Here is a 16,793-nt window from a genome sequence, read left to right as displayed (position 1 = left end):
TCAAACGCAGCACTGAGATCTAATAATACTAACACTGAAGTTCTGCCACTGTCTGTGTTGAAGTGGATGTCATTGAAGACCTTTACAAGAGCAGTCTCAGTGCTGTGGTTTGGACGAAAGCCTGACTGGAACACATCAAAACAGTTATTTAAATGCAAGAAATTACTCAACTGTTGAAAAACAACTTTTTCAATGATTTTACCTAGAAATGGGAGGTTTGATATGGGCCTGTAATTGTTCATTACTGAAGCATCTAGATTATTCTTTTTTAAGAGCGGTTTAATGACTGCAGTTTTCAGGGCCTGTGGAAAAATACCTGAGTGAAGAGATTTGTTTACTATATGAAGTAGATCTGAGGCCATGCAACGAAAAACATCTTTGAAAAATTCTGTTGGAATAATATCAAGGCAGCAGGAGGAGGATTTCAGAAGTTGAATAATGTCCTCTAGGTTTTTATCATTAATCTGATGGAATTGTGTCATGGTGTTTGAATTGATATTAGGTGGACATAGGTGTTATGGAAAACTTCTTAAAAGCAATGCTGAGCCAATGTTCTTGAAAGGAATGGAAGCTGGATTCGCCTTAGTCAATACAATGATATTTATTAAGAGACAAAACGGCCGGAGGATTAACAAAGCAACTCGCACTGTTTAATGCAAGCTGCCAAATTAACTCTGCCCACACAAAGACGGAACCGCTCGAACCTGGTCTCTGAGAAGCGGCGGAGCCTAGAAACGCGGGCCTTTACCCCAATCGATTCCAGATGAACAAACAAAGATGCTCTGTCTGTATCGGGCAGTAAACCCTTCCCCCACACAGGAAAAGAGTAGTCACTCATGTGAAGTTTCTCAGGACAGCTAAGCACAGAAAGACATCAGACTAAAAATATTCCTTTACAATAGGGACAACACATTTGCTGTACCTGATGCAGAGGCACTGACTGCTTGTCTGATTTTCTGAATTTTGTCAGTGAAAAAGGAGGCAAAATCATTGCATGCCCTGGTGGATAGAAATTCAGAGGCTACTGACACTGGGGGGTTAGTTAGTCTGTCGACGGTAGCGCACACACACACCACACACACACACACACACACACACACACACACACACACACACACACACACACACACACACACACACACACACACACACACACACACACACACACACACACACACACACACACACACACACACACGCTGTGGTGGTCTCTAACATGGCTGTTCCACATGAAGGCCTGGTGCTGGGTAGAATGAAGGATTTGGGTTGAGAAAGCTGCATTGCCGCCTTGTAAGTAAAGGAGCGGCTCTGCAGTGTGCTGCTGACGGGCTGACCCTGTGTAGGAAGGGCAGGCTCACGGGATTGTTTTAAGTCGTTTTTTCCTCTGACTGTAAAGCACTGCATTGTATTCTGTTCGGAGAGGAGCACAGAGGAGCTTAATTCATAAAGCTTTCTTTTGAAAAATGTAAATCTTCCCTGGCTGTTAAGCTTGCGGAAAACCTGCCTCAAACTTTTCCAGATTGTGGATGTTTTGTATTCCTCACTTACTATTGCTGCGATGTGCTTTGAAGTTACTCTCGGAAAAAGGAGCATTGAAGCATGCTGACCTTTTTAAAGATGTGTCGTTTTCCAATATGTTACAGACTTTTTATGTGAAATATAGAATGGTCTGAAAATTACCATATGGAACATTAGATCATTTGACATTTCTGGCCAGCTGTTTCTTCACATTTAGCCTAATTGAGTGCAATTTATCAGTTACACACTAACAATAAGCTAATGTCAGCATATAATGATGAATCAATACGTATGAATCTCAGTGGCTTTGTGTAAAGGTCACAATGAAGGAAACGCTATGGAGACTGTGGAACATTTGAAATAAACTCCTCGTTTGCCATCTGTCGCACCAGAAGGATCATTTTAAATGATGAACGTAGTAGAGCACGAGTGAAAAAAATACATTTTGTACAAATAAAATCGTATTTCACAGTCAGACTCCAATTTGTGAATGAACTGCAGAGTATTGTATTGAGGTCACCCGAAGTATATTTTCTGTTAATGGATCGTCAACATTAGACAGGGCTATATGCCTCCCTTGAGTTTCCATTGCCAGTTTGTTCCCGCATCAGCCCTTACCCCATCAACTCACACACACGCGCGGTTTCCTTGGCCGTCTCCCAAGGCGGTCAAACAGATTACTACGGGCGTTAACCTCATCGATCTGCTCCAAATGGCCTCCAAATGCCAGGAATTAGATTTGAGACGCGGCAAGAGGGAAATAAAACGCTGTAATATTTCTTGCTGCTCAACTTGGGAGTTAAGTGCTGCTGTGCCTTGGCCATTGTACCAGTTCTTCATCGGACCTCCTCTGCCTTTGGTAGCACAGTTACATTAGTCTCCTTTATGCCTCGTTTAGAGCGTATTTATCTGAGGAAATTGTGAAGTACGATACAGCCTGTACCCAAATGTCTCTTTCACTGCTCGGGAAATCCTTGAAAAAATAAATAAAGTGCTTTTCTAAGGATGTGAAAAGAAAGAACTAGAAAGAGAGGTTATTTTAACTCTCATTGTTCTCATGTACTGAATTCAGGGACAAAAGAGATTCAAACTAATCGATACAAAATGGGCTTAGATTTTATATCGAAATGCCTTTTCTCCGTAACTGATGGACTGTAGGCTAATCTGCAGGGCACCCTGTGCAGCGGCTGAGCATCACCCACTGAATCAATCTCAGTCATGAATTGCTCCATTGTTGGGTAATAATGGAGGGCAGGTTTATAATACTGGTTGCTTCTGCTTTATTAGTGAGCTGATACCTCTCCTCTCCGGTCTTTCTCTCCATCTATTCAACGTGTATCTGCCCTTTCTTCCACCAGCCCATGGACTTGCTGCTTTACTCTTTGTGTCCCGTTACAATCCGACGCCTCTCCCCCGTCCGTCTTGCTTTGTCCATCTGGCATTAAGCTCTACAGTCTTTCTTAACTGCAAAAAGTATTGATGAGTGGTCGTGCTGCCTAATGAGAGGCTAAATATAATCATTGCACACCGGCCCTGCTGCGGCCTCCTCCCTTATCTCGTGCACAAAGTGTGGATAGTCACACTGTTGGCATGACAACACACCGGTCAAGGCTCTGTGATCAGCCACAACAGATTTTGTGCATGTGTGCCCGGTAAAAGTACAAGAGGATGAAAGTACAGCCGGGATGAACAGAGAATGTGAGGAAAGAAAGAAAGCTTTCTATTTTATTTTAGCTAGTTGCTTTTCTTTCCCTTGCTGATCTTTTTTTTTTCCGCCCTGAAAGAGCTTGAGTTTCTCATATTGGCATTCATTACTTACTGTAACTTCACATGAGTGATTCCATAGTCATCTGAGAAAATTAGATATATAATTAGAACTAAAATGGTTAGTTAATGAATCGTTTAGTAGACCGAAAGAAAAATAATTGGTAATTATTTTGTAAATCGATAAAACGTTGAGGTCATTCATCAAACAATAATGACACAATTTGTTAAGATACAGCTTCTTAATATGGAGACTTTGCTTCTGTTATTTGTCTTGTGTCAAAATAAACTGAGGATATTCATATTTTGAAAAGTCGGGTGAACAAAAAACGGCAATTTAAACATGTTTTCTTGGGCTATGGGAAACTGTGATGGGATATTTTACCGACCAAATGAGTAATAGATTCATCAGGATGAAAAACAGCACATGAGTCCGTCAGATGCTCCCCACCCCCTGCTTTGAAATGCTGTAAACCATTTTCTGCAGAGGGAGGAACATAACCATTCTTTACCACCTACACGACATTGTCACTCTCCTTAATAAATCAGCTTCAACCTGCAATATCACCAAGCTCTATTGTACTCATGTTGACAAGTTTAGTTGCCCACATTTCTCTTCTGTTGCATGGTAACCAATCAGAGTCACCATCCAACCAACCATCCTTGTTATGGCCAGCTGGAGAGAAATGAATGATAAGAGTATGCAAATGGGATATCTTCTTTAATAGCCTGCTGTTTTATTCAGCTGTGTGGCCAGGATAAGGAATCCCCACTGTGTCTAATCACATCCTCTCCCTCTCATTCCACCTGAGGCCTATCAGCAATCTAGTTCATTTTTGACTGACATTACAGCATACATTGTTCTCCACCAGCATGAACGTACATGCATCAAAGAGGAACCTTAATTTCATCAGCAGATGTTCTTCTACTTCAAAAATCAAAGGGCATTCACACTAAAATAATCTGACGACTTAAATCATATGATTAAATCAGACTGGAGGGCTGTGTGGACGATGGCTGTATCAGCAGCTCATCGTGTGACTTTCAAGGTTGTCTCTGACATCCACCTTAATTTAGGGCTCAGCGACGATCATCCTCAGCTCAAAACGAATTGACCCGACAAGAGATGAACACAGGTTGTTCAAATGTGTCAAGCCCGCAGCAATGTTACCTGGCTTGCCCCTAATACAGTAACCATCAGATCACAACACACGGTCCTACATGTCTGGTTTGGAGAATCATTCCTCCACATTCGATTTTCTGTTTTTCATCCTGCTGCTCTTCAGAGGGAAATCTCATTCAGTTGCCGGCTGATGGCTAACAAGGTCAAATAACTCTCAAGATGAGAGGGAGTGTGTTGGAAGACGCTAACATACACACACACACACACACACACACACACACACACACACACACACACACACACACACACACACACACACACACACACACACACACACACACACACACACACACACGCGCACACACACACACACACACACACACACACACCACACACACACACACACACACACACACACACACACACACACACACACCCTGCCATTCAGTCAGTCCATCTATGCCTCACAGGAACAGAATTGAGCGGCAGTAATGGAGGACTGAGGAGGGAAGTGTTTACTGCTGATAGGAATATCATTACAAACTGTGGAAATCAGAGAATAACAGCAAAACCTGTTGTCAATCATGTAGCAATCAATAGTAAGCTACACCGTTTCTATTTCTCCTATCTCTCTCTCTCCTCCCTTTTTCGCACACTTTTTTCCTCCGGTTGCTATAGTGATGTGAAATGGCTGCGTTCTGCAGTGTGGATCAGAGCGGGGGCTCGCTCTGTGAGATACATCGCTTTAAATGATGCTTTCAAAACACACAACCAAGGCTGTAATTACTGTGTGTTAGCATATGCCTCTGCGCTCAGAGAGTATAATAAATTAAATGTTATTTAAATGTCACATCGTTTTTCATAAACAGTAGGCCTATACATTACAATAAACTGACACCAGTGGCTATACTTTTTTGTAGTGCATCCATCACAGTATGTCAGAGTATAATGACATTGTGTACACGGAAGTTTTTCTTGGGCAGCTGGTAATTATAGATTAACTCACAGATTATGGTATGGCCAGACTTCTTTGACTAATATCTAAAACAATCTAATTTTCTCTGAATAAAGAAACGAAAATAATTTATAATGTGTGTATTTGTTGCAGAGTCTGTATCTTAAAATATGGAATTAATATGGATTTGTACATTATTTTGTCTCGTGCCAGTCTCATTGTAGCCCAACATTGGCTGGAATATGTAACTTTACCTCCCTTACTCTTCCTGCAGTATATCCTTGTTCTACTTCCTCTTGAGTTTTACAATAACACTTAACACAAATCTCTCTTTTTCTTGTGTCTTCTTCTTCCCCCCCTTTCTTCCCGCTCCCACCTCCATCTTCACCCCCTCTCTCCATGTATAGTGTGACAACGCCAAGGGGCTGAGGGCCTTCTTCGATGCCATATGCTACGGCCCCAAACACCTGATGATCTTCGGCGGCGTGTGCCCTTCAGTGACCTCCATCATCGCAGAGTCTTTGGAGGGCTGGAACCTGGTGCAGGTAGGGTTTGCACTACGATGGGGTGTGTGTGTGTGTGTGTTATACTGTATATAGCCAATGTTCCAGTGTTTGTGAATCCTGGATTTGTTTCGCCAGTACAAAATAGACTTGCTTATTCCTTTTGTACTTTTTTATACATGGTTATTTTCTTGTTTCTCTGCGTTACTATCAGAAACCCTGAACTCGCTGCTTGATTAAGTTTCCAAAAAAAAGATATTGCCCCTTAGAAGTGCAGTGTGCAGATAGGACCTGGGTTTCAAAGGGGTCCTAACTCATGGCTTAATCCTTCATTAACCTTGCCAGGGTGAATGTCTAATTAGCATTACTCTAATCCGTACAATCCTCCCTCATTTTAGGATCTGACAGAGTTAAAAAAGGCTTAAACCCATTGTGGTAGTTTAGCTCAACTTCCACTGAGCCTTAAAATTGAAGAAAACATGTTGTCAAATGATAAGGGCATCTCCTGTGGCATATGTTTGTGGGGTGTTTTGTCATCGGTATGAGCTAATAAAAGTTTTACTACACAGTCCAGTCGATGTTAATTACCTGCTGAACATTCACATAATAGATTCTACCATTCAATTATGCGCTTGCTTGCTGAATGACATTTGCTGCCATTAAATTGGTGCAGCTTTATGATTGCTCACTGTTGGCATTAAACACCACTCGTTCTTGTATGTGGTGAACTTTTGACCCCCTCAGTTATTGCATACAGTTTCTCTGACTGTGAACTGTAATGCAGAACCAAAGAGGGGAAATGCTTCCTTCCAAACAATACATTTAATTCGCCACAAACCCTACAAAGGTTATCGGGCACAGATAAGAAAAGGAGTGAAGCTCGTGCTTGGAAGTGATAATAAATTCAAGAGGCTGCATTTTGAACTGAATGTCACATTACTTGGCATATTTATACCGCTTGCAATTACTGTGAATCTGCTGCTTTTCATGTTCCTTTCTGCTCGCTCGCCTTGTCAGGGTCACTCGAGTGAAAGATCGGCAGGATGAGGGAATGAAAGGAGGAGTCATTTTTTGTTTCTGTGTTTACTGCTTTTCCGTGGTAATGATCTCAGTCTAGAAAGAGGCGTTCCAGCCACAGTTGAACATGAAGTGCTCTCAGGTATTTGTGTGTTTGTATGTGTGCTTCCTCTTTCTATTTATTGGCTTGTTTGTCAGTGATTACCTGTGAGAAGTGCAGTAGCAATCTCCTGCTCTGCAGAACACTGCCTGGTGCAATGTGTTCCCCAGAGCACTTTACCAACCAGGCTCTTTCCCTATACACACAGACCAACAACAACCAATTCATGCCGGTTTGATCCTAAAAAGACTTTGTCTGAACACCAGACGAAAAGTGATTTAGTGAAAATGTGAGGAAATGGCTTAGAAAAGACCTTGAATGAACCTGTGTTTAAAGTAGATGCCTTTTACATGTAGATGTAACACTTGTATTCAATGGCAAGGGTGAATGTTGTTTATGTTGCTACAAGCAACTAAATAGCTTTTTAAGGCAAGACAAGTGTGTAGTTACAAGGGCAATCTGAAGGTATTTATTTATATAAGTTAGCTTTCCAGCAGCATGCAACAACTCTTTACACGTTGAATCTGGGGCTGTGATTTGTTTTATGACACAGGGCTTATGATTCAATATAATGAGGGACTGAAAGTATGGCTATATAACACACAACCTTATATGCAGGAAATCTGAGAAGCATTTCTACTTTATGTGTAATCTGAGTCCATGTCTGCCACTGATTTTTTAATCTAAACTACCTGTGCAGTGTTTCTGACAATACATACAGCTTTACAAAACACAAGACATAATTATCTGCCTTTACTATTAGTCTACAAACAAGTAAGTGCAAATATGTGCATGTGTGTGTTGTGAATCTGATGTGGCGGTATATCAGACTCTTGGTAGCAGTTTTATGAGATGCAAGATGTCCATGCAGACCAGAGCTACATCCCAATGACTCACCAAGCAGCCATAATGTTCACTGGAAATCTGGAGAAAGACACGTCAGTGGATGTAAACAACTCACCAGATAGCTATTAGTTGTCCATTGGAGCATAAATTGGCAGAAAGGTAGCACCTGTGTGTTTAGCTATCATGTTCTTACCAAGCTGGTGCTTGCACCTGCCAGCCAGACTGTTGGTCTGAGCCTCTCTGCTCCATCTGTGAGCCAATTGACTTTCATGAGTTCCCACTGAACATGTGTGTTCGTTGGTACCATGTGTGTATGGGTATGTGTATTCAGAAGAGACGGACATCTCTCTGACCGACAGCTTTGGTGGGATGTAGTATTTTTCTGAACGAGGGAATAAAGAGATTGACTAAGACAATAATCAAAGTGAAAGAGAGAAAGGGAAGTAGAGATGATTGGAAGTTTTGAATCATGAACCCCACACAATTAATATTCATCAGTAGGATTTTTGTTTTTTTAAACGGTACTAAAACTGTCATTCTGCATATTCATTACCCAGCCCTGGCACCCGGTTAGCCAAATCTGATGTTGTGTGGAGGGAAAAAGAGAGTTGTTCATGAAGTCTTTAAGGGCCAGGCTTAATAAGCTCATCATTTCCACATCAAAACAGGGAGCTGGCTGATACCTTCTACAGTAGAGAAAGCTGACAGAACAACCACCCCTGGAAAAAGCTTATTCGTACACCCATAAAAATAGCTTTCAATCATTCCTGATGCCTAATGAAGTCTGCTTTGAAAAGCTGAACAAAAATAAACTCAATTGCATACACTGCATCGTGCTCTATGCAAACATTTGAATGACTTAAAAAGCAACACTGGTATTACAAGAGCCAATGATTTTGTACTAAAATACTTATTTTATTACCAGATGTTAGAACTATGGCTTTAAAAGCAATGTATCCCTAAACCTCCCTTATAAGGATTAGGATATGATACAACAATTCACAAACTAGTAATGCTCATCGAGACGATTGAGGAAGGAGAAAAAGAGGCAGACAAAAAAAGATAAGATATATATATAGAGCAATAGTTTGTGCCTTTTAATTTAGGCAATGCAATTGTGTATCAATTTCATTTTGTAGTGCGCTTCAACTGCAGAATATGTAGCATTTGTGTACCAAGAAATGCCCGGATGGTTACTAGATTTAGCTATTTCTATAGTATGAGTAGTGAGTGTGGTTAGATGCTCCCAAAGTGCATTGCGGCTCCTCAGACTCTCCAATATGGCAGACTGAGACACAGACAGTTTAAATAATTCATTGTAAGTCAGTGACGTTAAGATACAGTTAAAAGGAGTATGCCAGAGATCACATATAAAATGTAACGTAAAAGACGTAGGGAAAAGTAAAGGAGGTATTTTTGATTTACATATTTGATCAGCAGTTTTAATTTAAAGATAGGGCAGACATGTAACCATGTGATTGATACAGTCATGTGACGCAGAAAAAACATATTGCCTGAGTGTATTTCAGCGCCAACAGTCTGCAGGTAACAGCATACGTAATCATACATTTAGTAGGCAGAATGCAGTAGTACATTTTGATTAGTAATAAAACAATATACTTTCACCTTTTCAGTACTACAAATTGTGATTAAGACAATGCAACATTCATGACGAGAGAAACAAACCTAAGACTTAGCGTAGCAGGCAAAGATATTTCCAAGATTTGTTATTTTATCAGCCATAGTTAATGGTCCATCAAGTTCCTCAATGTGTGGCTCTGTGAGACTTCCACCAACTGTCAGGCTGGAGAAATATCAGATAATGAACAGGGTGCAGCCGAGGGCCAACATGGTGAGAGACAAAAAAGACACTTCCTGCTGAAATGTGTCCAATGTAGGAAATGAAACCTCATAAAACAATCCATCAAGGTCATCACATCCACAGCCACTGTGCTCCAAGAGATAAGACTGTAATAAAAGTGGTCAATTGGTGGTTAATATGATAGCAGATTAGCTTGCTTGCTAGGCTAACCCTATCGCTCAAGATTCAAGATGCAAGGCTTTTATTGTCATTCGTACATAGCTACAGTGTAGTTATGTCGATGAAAATCTTAGGTCCCGGGCTCCTCCAACAGTGCAACACAATACGATACGATATTACTTTATTTGTCAGATCAAGTCTGAAATTTGACTTGCGTCACAGCAGCTCCATGTCCAACATCAACAGACAAGTATCCAGACACAATACATGAAACACAAACAACAAACATTTAACATAACAGCACAATCAGTGAGAGAAAACATACTCAAAGAGCCTTTAGCGTGCATTTGATCTGGGATTTAGCTCTGTTTACTGTGAGGATTGACTGATGCACAAAGGAGTGCTTCAGTCTGACTTTATTGAATCGTGGGACCCTGTATCTCCGATTAGATGGTAGCAGTTCATATTCACTGTTCAGAACATGGTTTGGGTCAGAGATGATGTTGTTGGACAGCCTCACTAGGTTGTTATGATAGGCTGAGTCATAGAGTCTCTGACAGGGTTTACCAACAATCTTTGAGCAGATTTTTAACAGGTGGAGCAGTTTTGATTTTAAAGCTGCTGACAAACATTTGTACCCGGTAGTATTGCAGTACTGTAGAATGGACATGATCACAGATGTAAAGAACAACAGAAGAATTTCTCTGCTCGCCCCAAAAGACCTAAGACGGCGGAGAAAATAAATTCTTTGTTTTGTCCTTTTGCACAGATATTCAATGTGATCCTTCCATGACAGCAGATGGTCAATCATTACACCCAAGTGTTTGTATGAAACTCCCTGCTTGATTTCATCTGTATGGATGACAATGGGGACTTTATGGGAGTCAGATGGTGAGCCAAAAAATGATTTCCTCAAGTTTTCTTGGTGTTGATCTCAAGAGCATTGCTATCAGTCCACTCGACCACCTGATTTACAGCCTGTTGGTGCAGCTCATGGTCGTCTGTGTTACTGAGCATAGATATTATTGCAGTATCATCAGAGTACTTAATGATGACTTGATTTGGTGTGTTGGTACGACAATCATCAGTGTAGTGAGTAAAGAGCACAGCTGAACTCACGCAGCCCTGGGGGGCACCTACATTGGTTGTGATGCAATAAAACAGATAAAATAGTGCAAGTAAATACAATAAAATAGTATAGAAAGGAAGTAGTGCCATAAGAGTCTATATAGGTTTTAGCAGCCTAATGAGAATCTCCCTTTCTCAAAGTTTTACATCAGAGACTACTCAGGTTTGGAGACATAGACAAGCACAAGGCATGCAGCACATACAGTACTTGTGTTCACTGTACCTACCAATTGAATTGATGCTGCTGTTATAGTGTCTCCTTTGTCGACATCCTGTCCTGAGCCGCTCTTCTGTGCCTCATTTTGTAAAGCTGTGCTGTACATAAAATGACTGCCCAAGCAAATTAAAATGGTGGTTTAAAATGCTACTCGGGCCTACGGACAGATGGCGTGTAATGGATTGAAGGAATGGAGGAATAGACAGACTGACATAGACGACATAGACTGTAATGACATCAAATGAAATTCAAAGAAATGGGGCAAGACGCAGCTGTGCTTGTGAGCTGCCATCAGCCACAAATGCCACTGATTGCTGTAGTTATATTTCCGCATGACAATAAATGTTGAAGCCATCCTCTTGGCAGCCACCTTGGTCTGTGATTAATCTTGTGTTTTCCTCACCATGATATTATATAATTCCAGAAAGCGTTTGGCGAGCTTTGTACATTTTTGCTGGCACAGGTATCTGTACCCAGTCATCACGCTGCACACACTTTACTCTTTTTTTCTTGACTCATGAGGTCCTTTTCCTCTCCTCAGCAGTAGTGTCTATTTTCTGTAAATGCCTCATTGAGTGCCAGGAAATAGCCCCAGCTCACCCTCCCGCTCGTAGCTGGCCCCTTTTCACTCACCAATTAGGCCCATCAGTGGTGGCACTGTTCATTTTCAGCCACGTTGAGTGTGTAATGAAAAATCGTGTTGCCTCTTGTAATGTGGAAAAGAAGAAGAAGAAGGCAAGAGAGCGTTATTGCTACAAAATAGATTATTTGTATAGATTAACATGTTTTGTAGAAGGCGGGTCATGTCAGAAACATCTCCCAACTGTTAAAGAAGTACTTAAGAGTGGCACATATTTATGTTATGAGTTCATCTGATTTTTTGAAAATGTAAAATAGTGTGTAATTGTGTTTTTATGTCGTAATTTCGATTAGAACTATTCTAGGTGTTCTATGCCTTATTGCAAAGCGTCCAAAACGTTAGCATCAAACTTCTGATTCATTTATCTTTAAGGGACACTGTCAACATATAGAGAGTGTAAAATATGGATGTGCCTTCTCAAGGTGTCATGGTCAAGACCTAGACATAGAGCTAATATCTACCTGTATATGAAGCCCATTTTTCTTTGTCACTTGCAGTATCGATCGCCTTTGCTTTATTAAGCCAGGGAATTTAACAGACAGCAAAGTTGCATCTCTGCCTCCTTGAAATTCAGCGTTCTTCTTTTTCCAAGCCTCCTCTAACTCTTTAAGGTCTTCTTTTCCCCATTTTCTTTCTCTCACTCTCCCTGAGTGCTACACCGGATGCTTCAATAAAACATGTGATGCCTAGCACTGCAGTATTCTGCCTCGCTTACGTCAAATCCTCCTGTGTACCATATCAATATTTCATGAATTCCAAAGTTTAAGCTCAAATCTGAGAGTGCAAGGGCAAGGACGGTGTGAGCATCACAATAGATCATCATTATATGCATTATGAGTAAAGGTAAGACCCACCAGTTTGTGCCGAGTGTCAGTGTGTGCTCTATACAGGAACATAAAGGTTATACAAACTGTCCTCTAAAGGTTAAGTGACTCCAACCATAATATTCATATGAGGTTCTATGAGCAGCTATCTCCACGAGGTGCAGTCCAATGGATTCATTTCAGACCCCCTCCTCTCTTTCTCTCTGTTAGTGTTATTTATGACCATACTGTAGAGAGAAATACAGAATACTTAAGAGAGTCTGAAATGCTTCTAGGCGACACCCAGGGGAAACAGGAAGTGGTGTCCTGACTGATTTCAACCAGACCAGCTGTGGATTAATGTTGTTCCACTGAAGATCTCACTGATGCTTTTTAATGGGAAGAGACTTGATTCTGTGATGTTATCTACAGTAGTGATGTAGAGTATATTCCTAAATTCCATTCAGGACTGAAGTGGGTTTTAAATTGCATCCCCAAACTGCTGACAAAGTCAAACAAGGCCAATGTTGACATTTTAAAGTAGAGCTTATTCAAAGACAAATGAGTCTGCTGCACACATATAAAAATAGGAAGGACTCAATGCCAATGCTTTCTCATTAAGTCTATCACAGATTATCTCTCTTTTATTACTGAAGGCAAAAAAGAGGCAGAAAGAGACAAGAACATGTTAATTATATGCTATGCTGTGCATTTATCAGACTTTTTCGGTCATGAATGCCGCCCGCACTTGTAAAATGCAGTATTGTACAGCTGAGCTCAGACTCTCTATCGTACCTATTCGCAGTGTCAATTGGGTGCCGTTTGACAGGAAACACAGTAATTAGCTAATTAGCGACATTTGTTCAATGCAAGCCGTTAACGGGCTGCAACTGTTGGTGTCACATATTGAATAAACATGCTAGTTCATAGGCTCCGGCTTTGACAGAACATCTTTCTGTTTCTGTTCTTCACAAGGAAGTAGGAACAACAAATTGAAAACGTTCCCTATTCTTTCTTTTTTAACGCTGACACATGTCTTTGACACCAAGGTCTATGAGAGTCATTCAAAAGGAATACAAGATGAATACTTGCTGAATTTAACCATTGCATTTCACTACTACCATTCCCCAAGTGGTATGCATGAAGGAGGGTGAATTGAAATACGTACTGCACTAATGATGGTACAGGACCTGCCAGCCACCAGAAACAATAAACAAACTAAACACATTAATAATACCAGCGTGTTATTGATGTTTCGCTTAGCGACTTCATCATACGCACCCATCTTGTGAAGACTGTAAGATATATTATTTTCTGTCTCCAAAATCCTGGTTCCTATCCCTTTTCTCTCTTCTGGGGTTTTCAGGCTTTGATATTCCTTATTTAGGTCACAGAGTCCATAGCACTTTGAAGAGCTAGCTGCTTATATTTTCTAGATGAAAATATAGCTTTTAACAAGAAAATCCTATGATAATTGGAACATGTTATTAATCTACATCTAAAATAATTTAACTATGATAAGTGGCACATGTAGAGGTTTATTCGGAAGTCAAAATTCATCCTCTTAGCAAATTGACAGTTATTTTTCATTAAAGAAGGTTGATTATATAGCGATTGTTGTTGTTTTATGTATTTGTCCATTTATAACAAACCCCCAGGGGAACCACTGGATAGACAGACATGAAACTATTTTTTTGTGTGTGCAGTATTGCGATAGATGTCTCTGTTCAGTAATGTCTGAATCGGGAACGCCGGGATTCTACTTCCTGGCGTTATGTTGCCACTGAGCTTTTACAAACCCCCTAACTCCTGCCTCTACCCGGCTCACATTCAAATCCTACGATTTGTCCAAGTATAGGGACATTTTAGATACACAGGGCTGGGTATCAATCGACCCAACAATGTGTGTGAGAAACAGGTTTCTCTGAGGGCGGCATTAGGGAGGATCCTATGAAACAATATCAAGAACAAGTGCGGCTTCGCCAAGCAATTGGACATCAAACAGGAGCCGGCTCCATTACAGGCCATTAAAACCATAACGGCTGCTTGGAAAGAGCGAAGCTGAGAGAATCGATAACGGGCAGTTTAACTGTCTGACACAGCTCACTAATATCTGAAGCATCGACCTTCTGAGAGAGAGAGAGAGAGAGAGAGAGAGAGGAGAGAGAGAGAGAGAGAGAGAGAGAGAGAGAGAGAGAGAGAGAGGAGAGAGAGAGAGAGAGAAAAAAAAAGGGGAGAGAAAGAAGACTCGCACCAACTTAGTGGGTGAGAGAGAGGAAATGGAAAGATCTTCAGATCATTACAGAGTGCTTTCCTGCTTCCCTTTTCTTTCACCCCTCCCTGCTTTACAGTATACATGAACAGTGATGATATAACACCATTTCCACAGTAGATTGGCCTTTAGGATGATTCCAATCCTACACACACAAAATAAACACACACTCACACCAGCACACCACCACACAGGAGGATAAGCATCGAGCTATCGAAAAGCTGGTTCAACTTAGGAACAAAAAGGCTTCTATTGTAGTTAATAGAAATCTGTTACTGTTACATGTATTCAACATTAGGCACAATAAAGTGCAATAGTGCTGATGTGTGTATTCACCTTAACTCTCCTACCTTAATTAACTACACTGCCTGAGCTGGTATATCGAATTGCATTCATCTTCAAACGGATCAAAGTGTTTTGTGTACCAACCCCAGATCCAGGCAGAAAGGCTTGAACACTCTCTCCACCTCCTTACTTGATTCAATTCCTTTTCCTCTTTGTCACTCTTTCCTCCCACACGCTCCTCTTTCTCTTTATCGGGGCATCAGAATGCGGAAGAGTTAAGCCTCCTTGAGATTGATCCTGAGCTCAATGCTATTTTCATTCCCCGTTGGTGCAGTCATTCAATACTTCTCTCTCTTTTTTTTAAGTCTATGGCTGCAAATGGAATCTGGTATGATAAGTGATGATAAATGATATTGTCTGTCTTGCTTCAGGCAACATCAACAAAGTCTCTAAAGGCGTAATCAGAATACAAATGGACATAAATACTGTGTAAGAGTCTACAGATGTTGACGTTTGTTTGAAGTCATGGTTCATATTGAGGCATTGTCGCCATCATAACACCCTCTAAATGTAGCAACACTTAAATTCCAATCATATTCTGACATAGTAGTTACACAAGTTATTGAAATCTTTGAATAAACGTAGTTTAGTAGTCGAATAGTAGATCTTGATGACTGCATGGTTAGGAAAACATTCTTTAATCATAGTTTTTTTCCATTTTAGATGGCCATTAGAATGTGTGTTCACCATTTCTCCTTGACTCTTTTACTAAATTGTGACTAGCGGGTACATTTTCAAGACTTCATTTTATTTTCAGAGATGGTGTATGCAAATGGCTTCTCTCACAAATCCCACTACCAGTTGGTCTCCTCTTTGAACAGCTGTGCCACTCATACTCAAACTCAAACAGGGAAACAATGGTTCAGATGGATAAATGGACATGCACAGATGCAGCAGCAGAGACGTGCATGCAGGCTTGCACACATATTACCATGCTTTTCTTTCCTTCCCTCTCCTGTAACAAAAGGGCCTCAGAAACCCTTGGGCACAAAAAGTAGAAATTGCTACAATTGGTGAAGACATGGTGGAGCGCTTGGCACAAGGAGGTCCCATATTCTAATTACGCTGGCAGAGATAGGGGGGGAGGCTGGTACTTGTTTCATGCAGAAAGACATGGCTTGGAAACTGCTTTCATGAATAGTCATAACATGCTTTCTGCTGCATTATGATGTGTTTATGGTGGGACATTTGTCTCCAGATGTATCTTTTTTTTTGTAGCTGCAGCAACACATTTCCATGTAAATTAGTATCATGATGTTCATATTCAAAATGACTGCGCACTTTCTCCATGTAATATGAAAATGGATGTTGTGAAATGGCAGCCTTTTAAGGTTTTTCATGGTTTCTAAGTGCCACCATCACACAGCACGACAGCTGGCCATTTCTTTATGATGCTCTCCTTTAAATCAGGCAATACAGTTTGCAGTTTGTGCACAGTAAACATTCAACCTGACATTGAAAAGAGAACATATTTACAATGGCTTGTTTTGACACAAGGACGTTTTTAGAATGTTTGCAAAATGCAGCTGTTTTGAAACACACTTATCTTGTGTGATATTAAACAGCATGTCTTAAAGAATA

At 40.7% G+C, this 16,793-nt stretch overlaps 2 protein-coding genes across 2 annotated transcripts in view; both read left to right on the top strand.

Moving 5' to 3' along the window:
- si:ch211-193k19.2 (uncharacterized protein LOC100034574 homolog) overlaps nucleotides 1–16,793 on the top strand; it is a 1,126,861-nt gene that overhangs the window by 732,585 nt on the left and 377,483 nt on the right. The gene's annotated exons all lie outside the window — the stretch shown is intronic.
- gabbr2 (gamma-aminobutyric acid (GABA) B receptor, 2) overlaps nucleotides 1–16,793 on the top strand; it is a 187,199-nt gene that overhangs the window by 67,094 nt on the left and 103,312 nt on the right. The window contains exon 2 of the mRNA XM_034240732.1: nucleotides 5,768–5,905. Within this exon, the coding sequence (XP_034096623.1) occupies nucleotides 5,768–5,905 (138 nt within the window). The remainder of the gene's footprint in view (nucleotides 1–5,767; nucleotides 5,906–16,793) is intronic.

Source organism: Gymnodraco acuticeps, unplaced genomic scaffold (assembly GCF_902827175.1).
Source record: "Gymnodraco acuticeps unplaced genomic scaffold, fGymAcu1.1, whole genome shotgun sequence".
In the NCBI taxonomy this organism is placed as follows: Eukaryota; Metazoa; Chordata; class Actinopteri; order Perciformes; family Bathydraconidae; genus Gymnodraco; species Gymnodraco acuticeps.
This window is presented reverse-complemented; position numbering and strand designations above follow the sequence as displayed.